At 52.8% G+C, this 22811-nt stretch overlaps 2 protein-coding genes across 3 annotated transcripts in view; one reads left to right on the top strand and one right to left on the bottom strand.

Moving 5' to 3' along the window:
* Nucleotides 1–22811, bottom strand: part of ITPR2 (inositol 1,4,5-trisphosphate receptor type 2) — a 285461-nt gene that overhangs the window by 257828 nt on the left and 4822 nt on the right. The gene's annotated exons all lie outside the window — the stretch shown is intronic.
* On the top strand, nucleotides 11072–14684 carry LOC141083197 (uncharacterized). The gene is made up of 4 exons (XM_073567363.1): nucleotides 11072–11100; nucleotides 12571–12904; nucleotides 12999–13231; nucleotides 14450–14684. Exons 1-4 carry the CDS (start codon nucleotides 11072–11074, stop codon nucleotides 14682–14684), a joined length of 831 nt encoding a protein of 276 aa, XP_073423464.1.

Below are 22811 nucleotides of genomic sequence, written 5' to 3'. Positions count from 1 at the left end.
TTTACCTCACAATCCATGGGGGGACCGGCAACTAAATCCTGCATCTAACGGACCTTATTGCCCAAAATAACGGACGGACGCCCCCGCGGTCATGTGACTCCGGATTGGGCTTCATTCCACCTGAATTGCCCGATCAATTCGTTCATGTCCTCTGCTAACAATGGTGCTGCCATAAATACCGCAGATCTCAGCGGCCAAACAGTCTTATCACCCAAAACTCGCTGAATAAATATCATAAAGTGTTCAGATGAGGGATCGAGCCGCCGCGTCGTCCTCCTATTACTGGGGTCACAGGTATCCGAGAAGCACAGCGGCCGCAACACAGGGTCACGTCCGGAGGAGAGGGTCACGTGTGCCTGGGGAGCTTATGGGGGTCATCCGCTACTAGGACAGTTATAGGGGAACTTCTATGGCCAGGATACATTTGTGATGCTTATATGGCTCATCTGCGGCTGGGACACTTATGGGGGCACATTTGCGGCTGGGACACTTATGGGGGCACATCTACGGCTGGGACACTTATGGGGGCACGTTTGCGGCTGGGATACTTATGGGGGCACATCTGCAGGTGGGACACTTATGGGGGCACATCTGCAGGTGGGACACTTATGGGGGCACATCTGCAGGTGGGACACTTATGGGGGCACGTTTGCGGCTGGGACACTTATGGGGGCACATCTACGGCTGGGACACTTATGGGGGCACATCTACGGCTGGGACACTTATGGGGGCACATCTACGGCTGGGACACTTATGGGGGCACATCTACGGCTGGGACACTTATGGGGGCACATCTACGGCTGGGACACTTATGGGGGCACATCTACGGCTGGGACACTTATGGGGGCACATCTGCGGCTGGGACGCTTATGGGGGCACATCTGCGGCTGGGACGCTTATGGGGGCACATCTGCAGCTGGGACACTTATGGGGGCACATCTGCAGCTGGGACACTTATGGGGGCACATCTACGGCTGGGACACTTATGGGGGCACATCTACGGCTGGGACACTTATGGGGGCACATCTACGGCTGGGACACTTATGGGGGCACATCTACGGCTGGGACACTTATGGGGGCACATCTACGGCTGGGACACTTATGGGGGCACATCTACGGCTGGGACACTTATGGGGGCAAATCTACGGCTGGGACACTTATGGGGGCACATCTACAGCTGGGACATTTATGGGGGGCACATCTGTGACTGGAACACTTATGGGGGCACAAGTGTGGTTGAGACACTTACGGGGGCGCATCTCTGACTGGAACACTGATACACATATCACAGAAGGCGCATCTCCAGGAGCTGCTCCTGACATTTAGCGGGAGATCGGGCTCCTCCGTTTGTCTCTGGGACTTCTGCCAAAGACGGTGTAAAGTTCCCGTATGATAATAATCAGGATAGTGCGAGCGCTGTCACCATCTATCCCTGTCTGTTCATTATTGTTCTCCTTCAAAAACATCCAGAACTTCCCATACCACCATCACTGCTTGTTTACTGGTCTCATTTAAAGGGACTGTCCATTTACTATATAAATAAAGTTGGTTGAAAGCATCATTATTTCTGCAGCCTGTCACATCTGTGTGCACAGAGCCAGCAAGGTGTCACACAGAGAACCTACAGTCCCAGTATAAGGGCCCGTAAGCCTCATGTGTGACGACAATAACAAGACTAAAGCAGCCCTTGGTAATAAACATTTAAAAATCCAGTCTCTTCCCTTTTCATTCATTCAGTTGATATCCCGCACTGCCTTCCATATTGATTTATAATATAAACTAAGTAGGAGAAAAAGTTAGATTCTTCCTGACCCAGCCAAGTAACATCCCTCCTGATCGTCTGCAGCCTCCCTCCTGATCGCCTGCAGCCTCCCTCCTGACCGCCCGCAGCCTCCCCTCTGCCTGCTCGCAGCCTCCCTCCTGACCGGCCGCAGCTTCCCTTCTGCCTGCTCGCAGCTTCCCTCCTGACCGCCTACACTTTCCCTGACTGCTCGCAGCTTCCCTCCTGATCTCCTGCACCTTCCCTCCTGCCTGCAGCTTCCCTCCTGATCGTCCGCACCTTCCCTCCTGCCTGCTCGCAGCTTCCCTCTTGATCGCCCGCACTTTCCCTGCCTGCTCGCAGCTTCCCTCCTGATCGACTGCACCTTCCTTCCTGCCTGCACTTTCCCTCCTGCCTGCTCGCAGCTTCCCTCCTGATCGCCCGCACCTTCCCTCCTGATCGCCCGCACCTTCCCTCCCGACCGCCTGCAGCTTCCCTCCTGATCGCCCGCACCTTCCCTCCCGACCGCCTGCAGCTTCCCTCCTGATCACCTGCACCTTCCTGCCTGCCTGCACTTTCCCTACTGCCTGCTCGCAGCTTCCCTCCTGATCGCCCGCACCTTCCCTCCCGCCTGCCTGCACTTTCCCTCCTGACCGCCCGCAGCTTCCCTCCTGATCACAGAGGATCGTCCAGGGAGGATTTAGTCACATACAAGGGAGCGCTGCTCACAACATGTCACTTTGCTTTTATTACTTCCCCAAAATCCTCAAACATGGCTCCGCACGAGTCCGGATGCAGCAAAACTGCCCAACTATAACGCAGCCGTGCGGATCATCCTATGGCATATGGGTATTTTATGGCAGCCTGCATCTACTGCAACGTACACAGTGTACAGGCCGCCCGAAACAGCAGGTGCTGATGGTCCTGCATGGCTGAGAAAGACTTTAGGTGATTGCTAGTCGTGCAATTCTCTATGAAATCCACTGTTCTGTAAAGGGCTCAAATCATCTTATCACAGAGGCAAAGGTCATTGCACTATGCAAAAACCTCCGGGGCGAGCTTGAGCACGGCGGCCGCTCCATGGAAAATGCCAAAAATGCAGCAAATTATTTACAATTCAGATACAAAGAAATAAAGAGGAAATTGGAAAAGAATCAAAACATTAACAAGGAAAAAAAAAAGCAAAATTACAAATAAGAAAAAAAAATAAAAAAAGTAAAAAAATACTATAACAAAAATGTGCAACTTTGTGACTAAATACTGATGCAAAAATATACATTGCTCAAAAAAATAAAGGGAACACTTAAACAACAGAATATAACTCCAAGTAAATCAGACTTCTGTGAAATCAAACTGCCCACTTAGGAAGCAACACTGACTGACAATCAATGTCACATGCTGTGGTGGAAATGGAATAGACGACAGATGGAAATTATTGGCAATTATCAAGACACCCTCAATAAAGGAGTGGTTCTGCAGTTGGGGACCACAGACCACATCTCAGTACCAATGCTTTCTGGCTGATGTTTTGGTCACTTTTGAATGTTGGTTGTACTTTCACACTCGTGGTAGCATGAGACGGACTCTACAACCCACACAAGTGGCTCAGGGAGTGCAGCTCATCCAGGATGGCACATCAATGCGAGCTGTGGCAAGAAGGTGTGCTGTGTCTGTCAGTGTAGTGTCCAGAGGCTGGAGGTGCTACCAGGAGAAAGGCCAGTGCACCAGGAGACGTGGAGGGGGCCGTAGGAGGGCAACAACCCAGCAGCAGGACCGCTACCTCCGCCTTTGTGCAAGGAGGAAGAGGAGGAACACTGCCAGAGCCCTGAAAAATTACCTCCAGCAGGCCACAAATGTGCATGTGTCTGCACAAACGGTTAGAAACTGACTCCATGAGGATGGTCTGAGGGCCCGACGTCCACAGATGTGACAGAGTCTGGAGACACCGTGGAGAGTGATCTGCTGCCTGCAACATCCTTCAGCATGACCGGTTTGGCAGTGGGTCAGTAATGGTGTGGGGTGACATTTCTTTGGAGGGCCGCACAGCCCTTCATGTGCTCACCAGTGGTAGCCCGACTGCCATTAGGTACCGAGATGAGATCCTCAGACCTCTTGTGAAATCATATGCTGGTGAGGTTGGTCCTGGGTTCCTCCTAATGCAGGACAATGCTAGACCTCATGTGGCTGGAGTGTGTCAGCAGTTCCTGCAAGATGAAGGCACTGAAGCTATGGATTGGCCTGCCCGTTCCCCAGGCCTGAATCCGATTGAGCACATCTGGGACATCATGTCTCGCTCCATCCACCAACGTCACATTGCACCACAGACTGTCCAGGAGTTGGCGGATGCTTTAGTCCAGGTCTGGGAGGAGACCCCTCAGGACACCATCCGCCGCCTCATCAGGAGCATGCCCAGGCGTTGTACAGTAAGGAGGTCATACAGGCACGTGGAGGCCACACACACTACTGAGCATCTTTTCCTTGTCCTGAGGCATTTCCACTGAAGTTGGATCAGCCTGTAATTTGATTTTCCACTTTGATTTTGAGAATCATTCCAAATCCAGTCCTCCATGGGATATTCATTTTGATTTACACTGATCATGGTTATGTTTTTTTGTCCTGAACACATTTCACTATGCAATGAATAAAAATTTGCAACTGGAATATTTCATTCAGAGATATCTAGGATGTGGTATTTTAGTGTTCCCTTTATTTTTTTGAGCAGTGTGTGTGCCCCCCCCCCCCCCCCCCCCGACACAAAAAAACCAAAACATAATGCAATATTGCTATTGAAAGTAAGTGAGGAAATAAACACAAAATGCAAAATTCAAAAGAAAAAATTGACAATTGAATATACAAATGCAAAATTCCCCAAAAATAACAAATGCTGAATTCCATATAAAATTAATAAAACGATAATAAAAAATACAACGTTACTAAGTAATAAAACATTTTTAAAATCTAAATAGATAAATGCAAAAATTGCAAAAAAATAATAAGGATAACCAAAAACAAACATGCAAAATGACACACACAAAAAAATATATAATAAAAAATGTAAATTTCCCCCACAAAAAATAAAAAATCCGGAATTCATCACAAAAAAAATAAAAAGATAATTAAAAAATATAAAATTAAAAAAATATAAAAATTCAAAACTGCAAAAAAAGGGACAATAAAAAAGCAAAATTGCAAAATAAAAACCCCACAAAAATGCTAAATTATATATAAGAAAAAAGTGGAAAAAAATATTAATAAAAAATAATCATGCAAAATTACACACAAAAAAGATAATAAATCTATTTATATAATTGCCATGTAATGTTTTCATTTTCCTGTTCTGTTCAGATGTCACCGTATCCTAGAATTCCAAGCGGAGGAAGTTCACAGACCGCCATATTGGGACACCCAAGTGATGGGTGTCTCAATGTGGAAACTGCTGCTGCTACCAGCCTATTGTGTTGTACTACCAAAGGAACACCGTCGCACCACAATCACGCGCCCTCTTGCGCGGTACCACCAGCAGAACACCGTCGCATTGCGCCTGTGAGAATTCCGCGCAGGCGCAGTGAATCATTTGGCTGAACCTGGCGGCGGATGCGAGACGTGTCTACAGGCAGAGGAAGCCGGTCACATTAAAGGAGTTTTCCCACAAACAAAAGTTCATTTTTAAAATTTGTCTGTGTCTGACCGTGTACGGAGAATACCACATCTCCTGGGCAGGGGAGGAAGCAAAAGACAATACTGACATTACAGCAGGGGATCACAGAGGATTCATTTTGTGAGGTAAACATGGATTTTTGTGAGTACTCACCGTAAAATCCTTTTCTCCGAGACGCTCATTGGGGGACACAGAGACTGTGGGTGTGTGCTTCTGCCGTCTGGAGGCTGACACTAAGTATACAAAAAAAGAGTTAGCTCCTCCTCCGCCGCATACACCCTCGCCCCCAGACCGGGCGTAACTCAGTTTAGTGCATAAGCAGTAGGAGAACGCGCCTTAAACTCAGGCAAGAAATTATACGTCTGGAAAAGGGACCACCCTGATCCTTACATAAGGATTTGTATAATTCAAAATAAATAGATGCCAACTGGCTAATAGGGTGGGTGCTGTGTCCCCCAATGAGCGTCTCGGAGAAAAGGATTTTACGGTGAGTACTCACAAAAATCCATGTTTCTCCTTCGTCTCATTGGGGGACACAGAGACTGTGGGACGTTCTAAAGCAGTCCCTGGGCGGGATCTTAGCTCACCCAATCCATGCTACTTTGCGCCCCTGATTAGAGGTGCGCAACTGCTGCCTGAAGAATCTTTCTTCCCAGGCTTGCATCCGAGGATGCCTGGGTATGTACGTTATAATGTTTGACAAACGTATGCAAACTGGACCAGGTAGCTGCTTTGCACACCTGTTCCGCTGAAGCTTGGTGTCGCAGTGCCCATGAGGCACCCACTGCTCGAGCCGAGTGTGCCTTGATCCCTGCCGGAACCGGCGTGCCACTGATTTCATAAGATTCCTGAATCGTCAGGCGAACCCATCTGGCCAAAGTCGCTTTGGACGCAGCAAGCCCCTTCCGTCTCCCTTCTGGGATCACGAATAGAGAGTCTGTCCGGCGGAAAGATGCTGTCCTTGTCACATACCTCCTAAGAGCTCTTACCAGATCCAGTGTGTGCAAAGCCTTTTCTACCTTGTGCACCGGTGCCGGGCAAAACGAAGGTAAGACAATGTCTTCGTTGATATGGAATGCAGAGACAACCTTCGGCAAGAAGGGGGGAGCTGGCCTTAAAACTACCTTATCCTTATAAAAAGTCAAGAACGGCGGTTTACAAGATAAAGCCGCCAATTCCGAAACCCGCCTAATAGACGTAATAGCTACCAGAAAAACGACTTTTCTGGACAGGTAAGGTAAGGAGACTTCTTGCAAGGGTTCGAAGGGGGCTCCTGAAGGGCTCTGAGCACCAAGTTCAGGTCCCATGATTCCGTCGGCGCCTTATAGGGGGGTACTAAATGTGCGACCCCCTGCATAAACGTCTTAACCTGCCAGACCGAAGCGACCTTTCGTTGAAAAAGGACCGACAGGGCCGAGATTTGCGTCCTGAGCGAACTCGGAGCCAGCCCTGCGTCCAACCCTGCCTGCAAAAAAGCCAGTACGTTGGGGGTTGAAAAAACCAGAGGAGCCACTCCGCGATCCCTACACCAACGGAAAAAAACTTCCCAAGTCCGATGATATACCTTCGCCGAGGAAGGTTTTCGGGCACTCACCATCGTGGCCACCACATCGCGCCTGAATCCTGCCTGTGTTAACAGTCAAGATTCAATGGCCACGCCGTCAAACACAGGGCCCCTAAGTTCGGATGGTAGATCGGCCCCTGGGACAGCAAGTCCGGTCGATCTGGTAGACGCCAGGGTACGTCCACCACTAGCTGAACCAGATCTGCATACCAGGCCCTCCGAGGCCAGTCTGGCGCTAGCAGAATTGCTGGAACCTTCTCTCTCCTTAACTTTCTGATTACCCTTGGAAGCAGAGGTAGCGGGGGGAACAAGTATGGGAGACGAAACTGGCTCCATGGAAGCACCAGAGCGTCTGCTGCGATCGCCTGCGGGTCGAGGGATCGAGCGACGAACCTTTGCACTTTGGCGTTCTCTCTGGATGCCATAAGGTCCACGTCTGGTGTCCCCCACCGTTGGCAGATCTGTTGAAAAACCTCGGGGTGCAGGGACCATTCCCCTGCCGCGACCCCGTCGGCTGAGAAAATCTGCCGCCCAGTTTTCGACTCCCGGAATGTGCACCGCTGAAATTACCACGTGGTTCTTTTCGGCCCAACGCAGTACCAGTCCAACCTCGCGCATGGCTGTTTGGCTGCGCGTGCCCCCCTGATGGTTGACATATGCTACTGCTGTAGCATTGTCCGACTGAATGCGCACCGGCCGGTGTCTCAGGAAACACTGAAAATGTTGCAGGGCCAATCGTATTGCCCGTATCTCCAGAATGTTGATCGGGAGAATTATCTCCTGAATGGACCACCGCCCCTGGGCTGTGTGACTCTGGAAAACTGCTCCCCAACCTTGCAGGCTTGCATCGGTCGTCACCACCAACCACTGTTCCGGGGGAAAGGGTTTCCCCTGGACAAGAGACGAGTCGCGAGTCCACCACCGGAGTGATTGTCGGACCAGCGGAGAAAAATTGCACCGATGACTGAGGGATAGCAACCTTCTGTCCCATGCTGACAAGAGCGCATGCTGAAGCGGACGGAGATGGAACTGGGCAAACAGGATTGCCTCCATCGCCGCCACCATTCTGCCCAACACACTCATGCCGTACCGGATGGATCTGGAGCCTGGCTGTAGAAGGTTCCGTACCCCCTGTTTGATCTTTCGCGCTTTGTCCTGAGGGAGGATCACCAGCCCCCGGGTGTTGAAAACCATGCCTAGGAATACAATTCTCTGGGCTGGAACCAAGGACGATTTGTTCCGATTGATCAACCAGCCTAGACGCGCCAGGGTATCCAGCGAGATACTGACATTCTCCTGGCACGCCTGAAAGGACGGCCCCTTTACCAAAAGGTCGTCCAGGTAAGGTAGTACCGTTATGCCCCGAGCATGCAGGATGGCCATAACCACCGCCATTATCTTCGTAAAGACTCTGGGAGCAGTGGCCAGACCGAAGGGCAGAGCAACAAATTGAAAATGTCGCCCTCCGATCGCAAAACGCAGGAACCTCTGGTGTGGAGGAAAAATCGGAATGTGCAGATATGCATCCTGCACATCGATCGAGGCCAGGAACTCCCCTGGATCCATGGCTGCAATGACCGAACGGAGGGATTCCATCCGGAACCGCCTGACTCTGATGAATTTGTTTAGGATTTTTAGATCTAATACTGGCCTTACTGTCCCGTCCTTTTTGGGGACCGAAAACAGGTTGGAGTAAAAACCTTGTGTCTCTTCGCTTTTCGGTACTGGGACAATGACCCCGTTGCGCTGTAGCGTCATTATGGCCTGTAACAAACTCTCCGCCTGCGACTCTGTTCCGGAAAGCCGGGAACGGAAGAATCGCCGTGGCGGGAGCCTGAGAAACTCTATCTTGTACCCGGACGATATCAATTCTGCCACCCAAGCGTCGCGTGCCACTGCGACCCAAACGTGGCTGAACTTTAGTAGGCGTCCGCCCACTCTGTCGTCCGAAGGTACTAAGCGCCTCGAGTCATTTTGCTGGAGGCTTTTGGGATCTGGCCCCCCTTGTTCTTGGCAAACGGCCTCGGCCTCTACCCAGCGGATTGGCTCTGTAAGAGATTTGCCTTTTCCTAATCTGACCATCATTTGCGGAGGTGGATGCTCTGGCCGAAGACCCCCTCCAGGGGTTACGAAAAGGCCGAAAACGCCTCTGTGTCTGCCTGAATGCTGGTCAAGTCCTCTGCTGCGGGAGGAAACTACTCCTCCCCCCTGTGGCTTCTGAGATAAGCTTATCAAGCTTCTCACCGAACAACCGATTGCCCTGAAACGGCAATGAGGTCAAGGACTTTTTGGAGATAGAATCCGCCTTCCACAATCTCAGCCATAATGCTCGCCTAATGGCGATCGCATTTGCTGCTGCCACCGCAGAACACTCGGCCGCGTCCAGAGAGGCGCTGACGAGAAAATCACTTGCCCCTAAGATCTGATTTGTCACCTCCAAGACCTCCGCAGGCAGGTCTCTGTCTTGGAGGGCATTCTGCAGAGCGTCCGCCCACGAAACCATGGCCTTAGCCACCCAAGTAGCCGCAAAGGAGGGGGCAAGGGCCGACCCCGCTGCCTCATACACCGAGCGGGCAAGCCCCTCTATAAGGCGATCAGTTGGGTCCTTGATAGAAGAACCGCTGGGTATCGACAATAGCGATCTTGACGCTAAACGAGATACCGGTGGGTCCACTACTGGCGACTCCACCCATCCCTTATGGAGTTCAGGAGGAAACGGATACTTAGCTTGCAGCGCTTTTTGCATTGCAAAACGCTTATCCGGGTGTTCCCTATGCTTCTGAACTAGCTCCTCGAACTCCGGATGCGTGGCAAACCTTCTATGCGGTCGCCTGGTCTTTTTGAAGGAGACCTTGTGACCTGAGGCCGTGGACACATCGTCCTCGATCTCTAAAGTCTGGTTGACTGCCTCAATGAGGCTGTCCACCGAGTCTTGGTATCCCAGGCTTTCTGGATTCCAGGCCTCCTCCTCCTCCTCGCCCTCATCCTGCTCGCTTCCTGAGCTCGGCGACGGGGAACGAGATACCCTAATACCCGCCACCGAAGCCCCAGAGGGTCCGGCCGACGGGGAACGAGCTCTTTTGCTATGAGCTTGTCTGGTGCTGGAGCGGCCTCTAACGGTCGGAGGGTCCTGAGACGTGGACGAGCTGTCTTCCGCTGGCAGACCACCATCCTTGTCCCTACCTGGGCCTTGGAGAGACTCAATTGCCTTTGTAAGGGATATCATAGAGTTTGATAAAGACACCGCCCATTCTGGAGGGTCCTGACCTCTGGGCTCTGCAACAATGGGGGGCTCCTGGGCTCGCTCCGACTCGCAGGCTTCACAAAATTTACCCGGCTGTGCTTTAGGCAGCCTGACCCCACAGGAAACGCAAACAGCGTATAGGAAAGAGTGAGCTTTCCCTTTGCCAGACATATTGCAAGGTAGGGTAGGAGGAGGAGGATAACCTCTTCCTTGACTACTAGTGCGGCACTCGCAACGGGGATGCACTTACCCACCGGTAATGGCCCAACTTTGCGTCTCTTCCGTGCAGCGTTACCCGCTGGGGCACTCGCACTCCAGGAGATAGGGGGTGGCTTCCGGCCCCACTTCGGCGAGGAAATGCAAGGAGGGGGGCGGGAGGTCCCCGGTAACTGTGCGCGCCCGCCGCTCTCCGCCCCCGGAAGTTAGTGGGCGGGGCTTCCGGCTATCCCCGGAAGTCGGCGGGCGCGCGGACTCCGGACCTCCCCATACAGCGGGGACCGTGGCCGCCCGCGGGTCTCTGGCCGCCCTCCACGTGCGGCGTTGGAGGGAGGGGGCGGGAGCTCCCCGGTCACTGTGCGCGCCTGCCGCTCTCCGCCCCCGGAAGTTAGTGGGCGGGGCTTCCGGCCATCCCCGGAAGTCGGCGGGCGCGCGGACTCCGGACCTCCCCATACAGCGGGGACCGTGGCCGCCCGCGGGGCTCTGGCCGCACTCCACGTGCGGCGTTGGAGGGAGGGGGCGGGAGCTCCCCGGTCACTGTGCGCGCCCGCCGCTCTCCGCCCCCGGAAGTCGGCGGGCGCGCGCTCACGGATCTCCTGCTTACCCACCGGGGGCAGCGCCGGGTGAGAGATGGCTGGTCCCGGCCTGATCAACCAAAGGTGAGCCGGGCCGCCGAGGGGGCTCCACGGAGGTGCTTCTCAACCCCATCCCTGGGCAGGGAGGGGGAGGCTACTGTACCGCTCTCCGCTTCAATCCCTGGCTTACCTGCGCCTCCAACTCCACCCCTGGACTCACTACCTAGGGGTGGTAGGGGCATTTCCACGTTGCAGGAGAGAACAACGTGGAGGATCGCTCACACGTGCTCGCCCGTTGGGGACGATGGGGAAACCGCAATCCTCTTATCAGGATGCGTTGCCGCCTCTTTCAAAATAAAAAAGAAAAATAGTTGTCTGGGGAAAAGTCCCAGATGTGTCCCTCGGTGCGGGAGAGAAACACGTGGAGGGTTACTCACACGTGGTCGCCCGTTGATGATTTGGGGAGATCGGATCCTCTCTATAGGATCCGTCGCCCCTGTCTTATCTTCATAGAGGGAAAAAAAAAAAAAAAAACCTAGTCTGGAGCTCCAGACTGCGTGTGCCTCCATCAGACACTAAGCAAAAAACTGAGTTACGCCCGGTCTGGGGGCGAGGGTGTATGCGGCGGAGGAGGAGCTAACTCTTTTTTGTATACTTAGTGTCAGCCTCCAGACGGCAGAAGCACACACCCACAGTCTCTGTGTCCCCCAATGAGACGAAGGAGAAAATATTTCACTATTTTTAAACAATATTTTACCTCAGAAAATGTATCTTCTGCGATCTCCTGCTGTAATGTCAGTATTGTCTTTTGCTTCCTCCCCTGCCCAGGAGCTGTGGTATGTTCTGTACATGGTCAGACACAGGGGTGAGAGACAGAGCACAGGGGGGAGAACACAGCACAGGAAGGAGAGAGACAGCAGACAAAGGGGATAGAACATGGGGTAGAAAGGTCACAGAGAGCACAGACGAGAGAAGTCAGCACATGGGGAATGAGAGAGTGGATAGGTGGGTGAGCACATGGGGGGGAGGGGGATTCTCAACGCTGCAAAGCCTGCCCCCTCTCCTGATGAGATAGCATCCGGCCTCCATCTAGTAATAAAGTGACAAGATACAAAAAAAATGGTAAAAAAAAAAATTTGAAAAAAGTGGGAAAAACTGTGGGAGGTGACTGAGGAGCGGGGATTTGAAGTGTAATTTAGGTGAAGGGGACGATATTTATTTTCTCCCAGAGATCAGCTTTCGGGCAAGAACCTCTGCGGACCTCACACTCGATCCGACCAGTACAACCAGTATCACACACCTCCAGGAAATGCTACTACAGGTTGCCAAGCATTCACTTCATCCACTTGCTGTCTGAGTAACCATGGCGATGACAGGATGTTCTGACAGATACAGTGTACTGCCTCTCCGTACTGCGCAGACTTGTTCAGGCCCATTCCAATTAGGCAATAGGAAACTAAAAGAATAGAAGATTAGGCCAAACTACAGGGGACCTACAATCCGCCCTACTTCAGGGGCCCGTCAACTCCTACCGTCCATTATAAAACACAAAAGTGCAGCGCAGAGCCTAGCCCCCCGACAGTATAAGGCGCAGAGCCTAGCCCCCCGACAGTATAAGGCGCAGAGCCTAGCCCCCCGACAGTATAAGGCGCAGAGCCTAGCCCCCCGACAGTATAAGGCGCAGAGCCTAGCCCCCCGACAGTATAAGGCGCAGAGCCTAGCCCCCCGACAGTATAAGGCGCAGAGCCTAGCCCCCCGACAGTATAAGGCGCAGAGCCTAGCCCCCCGACAGTATAAGGCGCAGAGCCTAGCCCCCCGACAGTATAAGGCGCAGAGCCTAGCCCCCCGACAGTATAAGGCGCAGAGCCTAGCCCCCCGACAGTATAAGGCGCAGAGCCTAGCCCCCCCGACAGTATAAGGCGCAGAGCCTAGCCCCCCCGACAGTACAAGGCACAGTGCTCACCCCCCCCCGACAGTATAAGGCGCAGAGCCTAGCCCCCCGACAGTATAAGGCGCAGAGCCTAGCCCCCCGACAGTACAAGGCGCAGAGCCTAGCCCCCCGACAGTACAAGGCGCAGAGCCTAGCCCCCCGACAGTACAAGGCGCAGAGCCTAGCCCCCCGACAGTACAAGGCGCAGAGCCTAGCCCCCCGACAGTACAAGGCGCAGAGCCTAGCCCCCCGACAGTACAAGGCGCAGAGCCTAGCCCCCCGACAGTATAAGGCGCAGAGCCTAGCCCCCCGACAGTATAAGGCGCAGAGCCTAGCCCCCCGACAGTATAAGGCGCAGAGCCTAGCCCCCCGACAATACAAGGCACAGTGCTTACCCCCCCCCAACGGCACAACACCTACCCCCCGATAGGTTCTGCTCTTTGTACTGTGGGGGATAATACAAGGTGGAGAACCTACCTCCTGAAAGTACAAGGCACAGAACCTACCTCCCGACAGTACAAGGCACAGAACCTACCTCCTGACAGTACAAGGCACAGAACCTACTCCCCGATAGTACAAGGTGAAGAACCTACCCCTCGACAGTATAAGGCACAGCGCCTACCCCCCCAACAGTACAAGGCACTGCGCCTACCCCCCCAACAGTACAAGGCACTGCGCCTACCCCCCCAACAGTACAAGGCACTGTGCCTACCCCCCCAACAGTACAAGGCACTGTGCCTACCCCCCCCCCAACAGTACAAGGCACTGCGCCTACCCCCCCCAACAGTACAAGGCACTGCGCCTACCCCCCCCCCCAACAGTACAAGGCACTGCGCCTACCCCCCCCCCAACAGTACAAGGCACTGCGCCTACCCCCCCCAACAGTACAAGGCACTGCGCCTACCCTCCCCCCCAACAGTACAAGGCACTGCGCCTACCCTCCCCCCCAACAGTACAAGGCACTGCGCCTACCCTCCCCCCCAACAGTACAAGGCACTGCGCCTACCCTCCCCCCCAACAGTACAAGGCACTGCGCCTACCCCCCCAACAGTACAAGGCACTGCGCCTGCCCCCCCAACAGTACAAGGCACTGCGCCTACCCCCCCCCAACAGTACAAGGCACTGCGCCTACCCCCCCCAACAGTACAAGGCACTGCGCCTACCCTCCCCCCCAACAGTACAAGGCACTGCGCCTACCCTCCCCCCCAACAGTACAAGGCACTGCGCCTACCCTCCCCCCCAACAGTACAAGGCACTGCGCCTACCCTCCCCCCCAACAGTACAAGGCACTGCGCCTACCCTCCCCCCCAACAGTACAAGGCACTGCGCCTACCCTCCCCCCCAACAGTACAAGGCACTGCGCCTACCCTCCCCCCCAACAGTACAAGGCACTGCGCCTACCCCCCCAACAGTACAAGGCACTGCGCCTGCCCCCCCCAACAGTACAGGGCACTGCGCCTGCCCCCCCAACAGTACAGGGCACTGCGCCTTCCCCCCCAACAGTACAAGACGCAGCGCCTGCCCACCGACAGTACAAGACGCAGCGCCTGCCCACCGACAGTACAAGACGCAGCGCCTGCCCACCGACAGTACAAGACGCAGCGCCTGCGCACCGACAGTACAAGACGCAGCGCCTGCGCACCGACAGTACAAGACGCAGCGCCTACACCCCGACAGTAAAAGACGCAGCGCCTACACCCCGACAGTAAAAGACGCAGCGCCTACACCCCGACAGTAAAAGACGCAGCGCCTACACCCCGACAGTACAAGACGCAGCGCCTACACCCCGACAGTACAAGACATAGCGCCTACACCCCGACAGTACAAGACGTAGCGCCTACACCCCGACAGTACAAGACATAGCGCCTACACCCCGACAGTACAAGACATAGCGCCTACACCCCGACAGTACAAGACATAGCGCCTACACCCCGACAGTACAAGACATAGCGCCTACACCCCGACAGTACAAGACATAGCGCCTACACCCCGACAGTACAAAACATAGTCCCTAACCCCCAACACTAAAAGGCACAGTGCCTACCCCCCCAACAGGATTTGGCACAGTGCCTAGCACCCTGACAGTACAAGGCACAGTGCCAACCCCGTGACATTTACAAGCTACATTGCCCTCAACACAACATCATGGATCTCCAATTTGCATAACATTGCACTCCCGGGCAGTCTCGCTCTCATTCTTTGGAATGTTCCCACATAATTCCTCTTAATCCGACTGATCGTGCACATACGAGGGCAGTATACATCACCGCACTCCGCACGTCAGGTGGAATTTCAGATCCTTTGTGTTCTTAAATACCCCTAATCCTGTTCTGACAAATGTAAAGAAAAATCTGAGAAAATCTCCAGGAAATAGACGACCATGAGAGACAACCACTTTGATTGTTAATAAAATGCTGTAAGGGTTGTCATAGGGTCCTAGACGGCAAATATGAATCTAATCCAGGCTAATATGGGCTCCACTGCCCCAGCAACATGTTTGTTTCCCGTCATTTCTCCCATCCATAGATCTATAATGGGTTTACTCATTACAGTACTAGCCACATTGTATCTCACACTGCAGTACCCGTCAGCGTGAACTCCTCATGATAGTACCAGCCACAGTGCCTACCACCCTGACAGTACCAACCAGAGTGTATATCCTACAAAATTATCAGTAAAATTTCACAGTCTCATGACAGTAGCGCTTTTTGTCCTCTACACAGATGCAGTGGCCATAGTGCGCAGCCCCATGGCAACCCCGGCCATAGTGCGCAGCCCCCTGGCAGCCCCGGCCATAGTGCGCAGCCCCCTGGCAGCCCCGGCCATAGTGCGCAGCCCCATGGCAGCCCCGGCCATAGTGCGCAGCCCCCTGGCAGCCCCGGCCATAGTGCGCAGCCCCCTGGCAGCCCCGGCCATAGTGCCCAGCCCCCTGGCAGCCCCGGCCATAGTGCGCAGCCCCCTGGCAGCCCCGGCCATAGTGCGCAGCCCCCTGGCAGCCCCGGCCATAGTGCGCAGCCCCCTGGCAGCCCCGGCCATAGTGCGCAGCCCCCTGGCAGCCCCGGCCATAGTGCGCAGCCCCCTGGCAGCCCCGGCCATAGTGCGCAGCCCCCTGGCAGCCCCGGCCATAGTGCGCAGCCCCCTGGCAGCCCCGGCCATAGTGCGCAGCCCCCTGGCAGCCCCGGCCATAGTGCGCAGCCCCCTGGCAGCCCCGGCCATAGTGCGCAGCCCCCTGGCAGCCCCGGCCATAGTGCGCAGCCCCCTGGCAGCCCCGGCCATAGTGCGCAGCCCCCTGGCAGCCCCGGCCATAGTGCGCAGCCCCCTGGCAGCCCCGGCCATAGTGCGCAGCCCCCTGGCAGCCCCGGCCATAGTGCGCAGCCCCCTGGCAGCCCCGGCCATAGTGCGCAGCCCCCTGGCAGCCCCGGCCATAGTGCGCAGCCCCCTGGCAGCCCTGGCCATAGTGCACAGCCCCATGGTAGTACCGGCCATAGTGCACAGCCCCCTGGCAGTCCCGGCCATTGTGCACAGCCCCCTGGCAGCCCCGGCCATAGTGCACAGCCCCATGGTAGTACCGGCCATTGTGCACAGCCCCCTGGCAGCCCTGGCCATAGTGCACAGCCCCATGGTAGTACCGGCCATAGTGCACAGCCCCCTGGCAGCCCCGGCCATTGTGCACAGCCCCCTGGCAGCCCTGGCCATAGTGCACAGCCCCATGGTAGTACCGGCCATAGTGCACAGCCCCCTGGCAGCCCCGGCCATTGTGCACAGCCCCCTGGCAGCCCCGGCCATAGTGCACAGCCCCATGGTAGTACCGGCCATAGTGCACAGCCCCCTGGCAGTCCCGGCCATAGTGCGCAGCCCCATGGTAGTACCGGCCATAGTGCGCAGCCCCCTGGCAGCCCCGGCCATTGTGCACAGCCCCCTGGCAGCCCCGGCCATTGTGCACAGCCCCATGGTAGTACCGGCCATAGTGCACAGCCCCCTGGCAGCCCCGGCCATAGTGCACAGCCCCATGGTAGTACCGGCCATAGTGCGCAGCCCCATGGCAGTACAAGCCATTGCGCACCTCAAATACAGCACAATACCTATGACACTGCACTCTCACAGTAGTACCATTCTCAACACACCACCACAACATTACAAGCCTCAGTGCACCCCATGACAGTACCAACTACAGTACCTGCAGAAGTGCACCTTCCACAACAATACCAACAACAGTGTCCCCTTACAGCAGTACCGCCCTCAGTGCACTCTAACAACAGTACACCCCTTGACAGTACCATCCATAATGCAAAGCCATGACAGTACTTTTGGTGGTGCACCTTCCACTACAGCATGAACCACAGTGCACCCTCACATTGGTACCAACTGTGCAACCAAATGACAGTATCTGCGGCAATGCACTTTCCACAACAGTACCAATGACTGTGCACCCACAAAAGCTCTAGCACGTCAGTAAAGTCTTGGAGACGGGAGTGGGAGGTTCTGATTATTGAGGATGCTAACCTCAGGTCATCAGCAGAACGGAGGGCGCGGGTAGGGTGGTATACTGAAACAAGGGAGAAGATGTAGGGTGGTGCTGAGCCATGGAGGGCTTTGTGGGTGAGGGTAATAAGTTTATACTGAATTCTGGAGTGGATGGGTAGCCAGTGTAATGACTGGCACAAGGTAGAGGCATCGGTGTAACGATTGGTGAGGAATATGATCCTGGCTGCAGCATTCAAGACAGATTGGAGAGGGGAGAGTTTGGTAAGAGGGAGACGATTAGAAGAGAGTTACAATAGTCCAGACGAGAATGAATAAGAGAAACAGTAAGAGTACATTATAGGGGTATTACAGGACGGGGGTACAGTATAGGGATATTACAGGACGGGAGTACATTATAGGGGTATTACAGGACGGGGGATACATTATAGGGGTATTACAGGAAGGGGGTACATTATAGGGGTATTACAGGACGGGGGATACATTATAGGGATATTACAGGACGGGGGCACATTATAGGGATATTACAGGACGGGGGCACATTATAGGGGTATTACAGGACGGGGGCACATTATAGGGGTATTACAGGACGGGGTACGTTATAGGGATATTACAGGAAGGGGAGTACATTATAGTGGTATTACAGGAAGGGGAGTACATTATAGGGATATTACAGGAAGGGGGTACATTATAGGGGTATTACAGGACGTGGGTACATTATAGGGATACTACAGGACGGGGTACATTATAGGGGTATTACAGGACAGGGGGAATATTATAGGGATATCACAGGACAGGGGTACATTATAGGGGTATTATAGGACGGGGGTACATTATAGGGGTATTACAGGACGGGGGGTACGTTATAGGGGTATTAAAGGACGGGGGTACATTATAGGGATATTACAGGACGGGGGTACGTTATAGCGGTATTACAGGACGGGGGTACATTATAGGGGTATTACAGGACGGGAGTACATTATAGGGATATTACAGGACGGGGGACATTATAATAGTATTACAGGACGGGGGTACATTATAGGGGTACTACAGGACGGGGGGTACATTATAGGGGTATTACAGGACGGGGGGTACATTATAGGGGTATTACAGGACGGGGGGTACATTATAGGGGTATTACAGGACGGGGGTACATTATAGTGGTATTACAGGACGGGAGTACATTATAGGGGTATTACAGGAAGGGGGTACATTATAGGGGTATTACAGGACGGGGGTACATTATAGGGATATTACAGGACGGGGTACATTATAGGGGTACTACAGGACTGGGTACATTATAGGGGTATTACAGGACAGGGGGAATATTATAGGGATATCACAGGACAGGGGTACTTTATAGGGGTATTATAGGACGGGGGTACATTATAGGGATATTACAGGACGGGGGGTACACTATAGGGGTATTACAGGACGGGGGGTACGTTATAGGGGTATTACAGGATGGGGGTACATTATAGGGATATTACAGGACGGGTACATTATAGGGGCACTACAGGACAGGGGTACATTATGGGGGTACGACAGGACGGAGGTACAGTATAGGGATATTACAGGACGGGGGCACATTATAGGGATATTACAGGACGGGGGTACATTATAGGGGTATTACAGGACGGGGGGTACGTTATAGGGATATTACAGGACGGGGGTACGTTATAGCGGTATCACAGGACGGGGGGTACATTATGGGGGTACATTATAGTGGTATTACAGGAAGGGGGTACATTATAGGGGTATTACAGGACGGGGGTACATTATAGGGATATTACAGGACGGGGTACATTATAGGGGTACTACAGGACGGGGTACATTATAGGGGTATTACAGGACAGGGGGAATATTATAGGGATATCACAGGACGGGGTACATTATAGGGGTATTATAGGAGGGGGGTACATTATAGGGATATTACAGGACGGGGGTACATTATAGAGGTATTACAGGACGGGGGGTACGTTATAGGGGTATTAAAGGACGGGGGTACATTATAGGGATATTACAGGACGGGGGTACTTATAGCGGTATTACAGGACGGGGGATACATTATAGGGGTATTACAGGACGGGAGTACATTATAAGGGTACTACAGGACGGGGGTACATTATAGGGGTATTACAGGACGGGGGGTACATTATAGGGGTATTACAGGACGGGAGTACATTATAGGGGTATTACAGCTCGGGGTACATTATAATAGTATTACAGGACGGGGGGTACATTATAGGGGTATTACAGGATGGGGGAACATTATAGGGATATTACAGGACGGGTACATTATAGGGGCACTACAGGACGGGGGTACATTATGGGGGTACTACAGGACGGAGGTACAGTATAAGGATATTACAGGACGGGGGCACATTATAGGGGTATTACAGGACGGGGGTACATTATAGGGGTATTACAGGTGGGGTACATTATAGGGGTATTACACGACGGGGAGTACATTATAGGGGTATTACAGGAAGGGGGTACATTATAGGGGTATTACAGGACGTGGGTACATTATAGGGGTATTACAGGACGGGGGTACATTATAGTGGTATTACAGGAAGGGGGGTACATTATAGGGGTATTACAGGACGGGGGTACATTATAAGGGTATTACAGGACGGGGGTACATTATAGGGGTATTACAGGACGGGGTACTACAGGACGGGGGGTACGTTATAGGGGTATTAAAGGACGGGGGTACATTATAGGGATATTACAGGACGGGGGTACATTATAGGGATATTACAGGACGGGGGGTATGTTATAGGGATATTACAGGACGGGGTTACGTTATAGCGGTATCACAGGACGGGGGTACATTATAGTGGTATTACAGGAAGGGGGTACATTATAGGGGTATTACAGGACGTGGGTACATTATAGGGGTATTACAGGAAGGGGGTACATTATAGGGGTATTACAGGACGGGAGTACATTATAGGGGTATTACAGGACGGGAGTACATTATAGGGGTATTACAGGACGGGGGGTACGTTATAGGGATATCACTGGACGGGGGTACGTTATAGCGGTATCACAGGACGGGGGTACATTATAGGGGTATTACAGGATGTGGGTACATTATAGGGGTATTACAGGACGTGGGTACATTATAGGGATATTACAGGACGGGGTACATTATAGGGGTATTAAAGGACAGGGGGAATATTATAGGGATATCACAGGACAGGGGTAGATTATAGGGGTATTATAGGACGGGGGTACATTATAGGGGTACTACAGGACGGGGGGTACATTATAGGGGTACTACAGGACGGATACGTTATAGGGGTATTGAAGGACGGGGGCACATTATAGGGATATTACAGGACGGGGGTACGTTATAGCGGTATTACAGGACGGGGGGTACATTATAGGGGTATTACAGGACAGGGGGGTACATTATAGGGGTATTACAAGATGGGAGTACATTATAGGGGTATTACAGCTCGCGGTACATTATAATAGTATTACAGGACGGGGGGTACATTATAGGGGTACTACAGGACGGGGGTATAGTATAGGGATATTACAGGACGGGGGTACATTATAGGGATATTGCAGGACGGGGGTACATTAAAGGGGTATTAGAGGACGGGGTACATTATAGGGGTATTACACGACGGGGGTACATTATAGGGGTATTACAGGACGGGGGGTACATTATAGGGGTATTACAGGACGGGGGGTACATTATAGGGGTATTACAGGAAGGGGGGTACATTATAGGAATATTACAGGACGGGGTACATTATAGGGGTATTACAGGACAGGGGGTTCATTATAGGGATATTACAGGACGAGGGGGAATATTATAGTAATATCACAGGACGGGGGTACATTATAGGGATATTACAGGACTGGAGTACATTATAGGGGTATTACAGGACGGGGGGTACATTATAGGGATATTACAGGACGGGGTACATTATAGGGATATTACAGGACGGGGGTACATTATAGGGATATTACAGGACGGGGTACATTATAGGGATATTACAGGACGGGGGTACACTATAGGGGTATTACAGGACGGGGGTACACTATAGGGGTATTACAGGACGGGGGGTACATTATAGGGATATTACAGGACGGGGGGTACATTATAGGGATATTACAGGACGGGGGGTACATTATAGGGATATTACAGGACAGGGGGTACATTATAGGGATATTACAGGACGGGGGTACATTAAAGGGGTATTAGAGGACGGGGTACATTATAGGGGTATTACACGACGGGGGGTACATTATAGGGGTATTACAGGAAGGGGTACATTATAGGGGTATTACAGGACGGGGGGTACATTATAGGGGTATTACAGGAAGGGGGGTACATTATAGGAATATTACAGGACGGGGTACATTATAGGGGTATTACAGGACAGGGGGTTCATTATAGGGATATTACAGGACGAGAGGGAATATTATAGGAATATCACAGGACGGGGGTACATTATAGGGATATTACAGGACTGGAGTACATTATAGGGGTATTACAGGACGTGAGTACATTATAGGGATATTACAGGACGGGGTACATTATAGGGGTACTACAGGACGGGGTACATTATAGGGGTATTACAGGACAGGGGGAATATTATAGGGATATCACAGGACGGGGTACATTATAGGGGTATTATAGGAGGGGGGTACATTATAGGGATATTACAGGACGGGGGTACATTATAGAGGTATTACAGGACGGGGGGTACGTTATAGGGGTATTAAAGGACGGGGGTACATTATAGGGATATTACAGGACGGGGGTACTTATAGCGGTATTACAGGACGGGGGATACATTATAGGGGTATTACAGGACGGGAGTACATTATAAGGGTACTACAGGACGGGGGGTACATTATAGGGGTATTACAGGACGGGGGGTACATTATAGGGGTATTACAGGACGGGAGTACATTATAGGGGTATTACAGCTCGGGGTACATTATAATAGTATAACAGGACGGGGGGTACATTATAGGGGTATTACAGGATGGGGAAACATTATAGGGATATTACAAGACGGGTACATTATAGGGGCACTACAGGACGAGGGTACATTATGGGGGTACTACAGGACGGAGGTACAGTATAAGGATATTACAGGACGGGGGTACATTATAGGGGTATTACAGGTGGGGTACATTATAGGGGTATTACACGACGGGGAGTACATTATAGGGGTATTACAGGAAGGGGGTACATTATAGGGGTATTACAGGACGTGGGTACATTATAGGGGTATTACAGGACGGGGGTACATTATAGTGGTATTACAGGAAGGGGGGTACATTATAGGGGTATTACAGGACGGGGGTACATTATAAGGGTATTACAGGACGTGAGTACATTATAGGGATA

This window comes from Dendrobates tinctorius, unplaced genomic scaffold (genome assembly GCF_039654945.1).
Source record: "Dendrobates tinctorius isolate UK_male_01 unplaced genomic scaffold, ASM3965494v1 ptg000020l, whole genome shotgun sequence".
NCBI classification, from domain to species: domain Eukaryota; kingdom Metazoa; phylum Chordata; class Amphibia; order Anura; family Dendrobatidae; genus Dendrobates; species Dendrobates tinctorius.
This window is presented reverse-complemented; position numbering and strand designations above follow the sequence as displayed.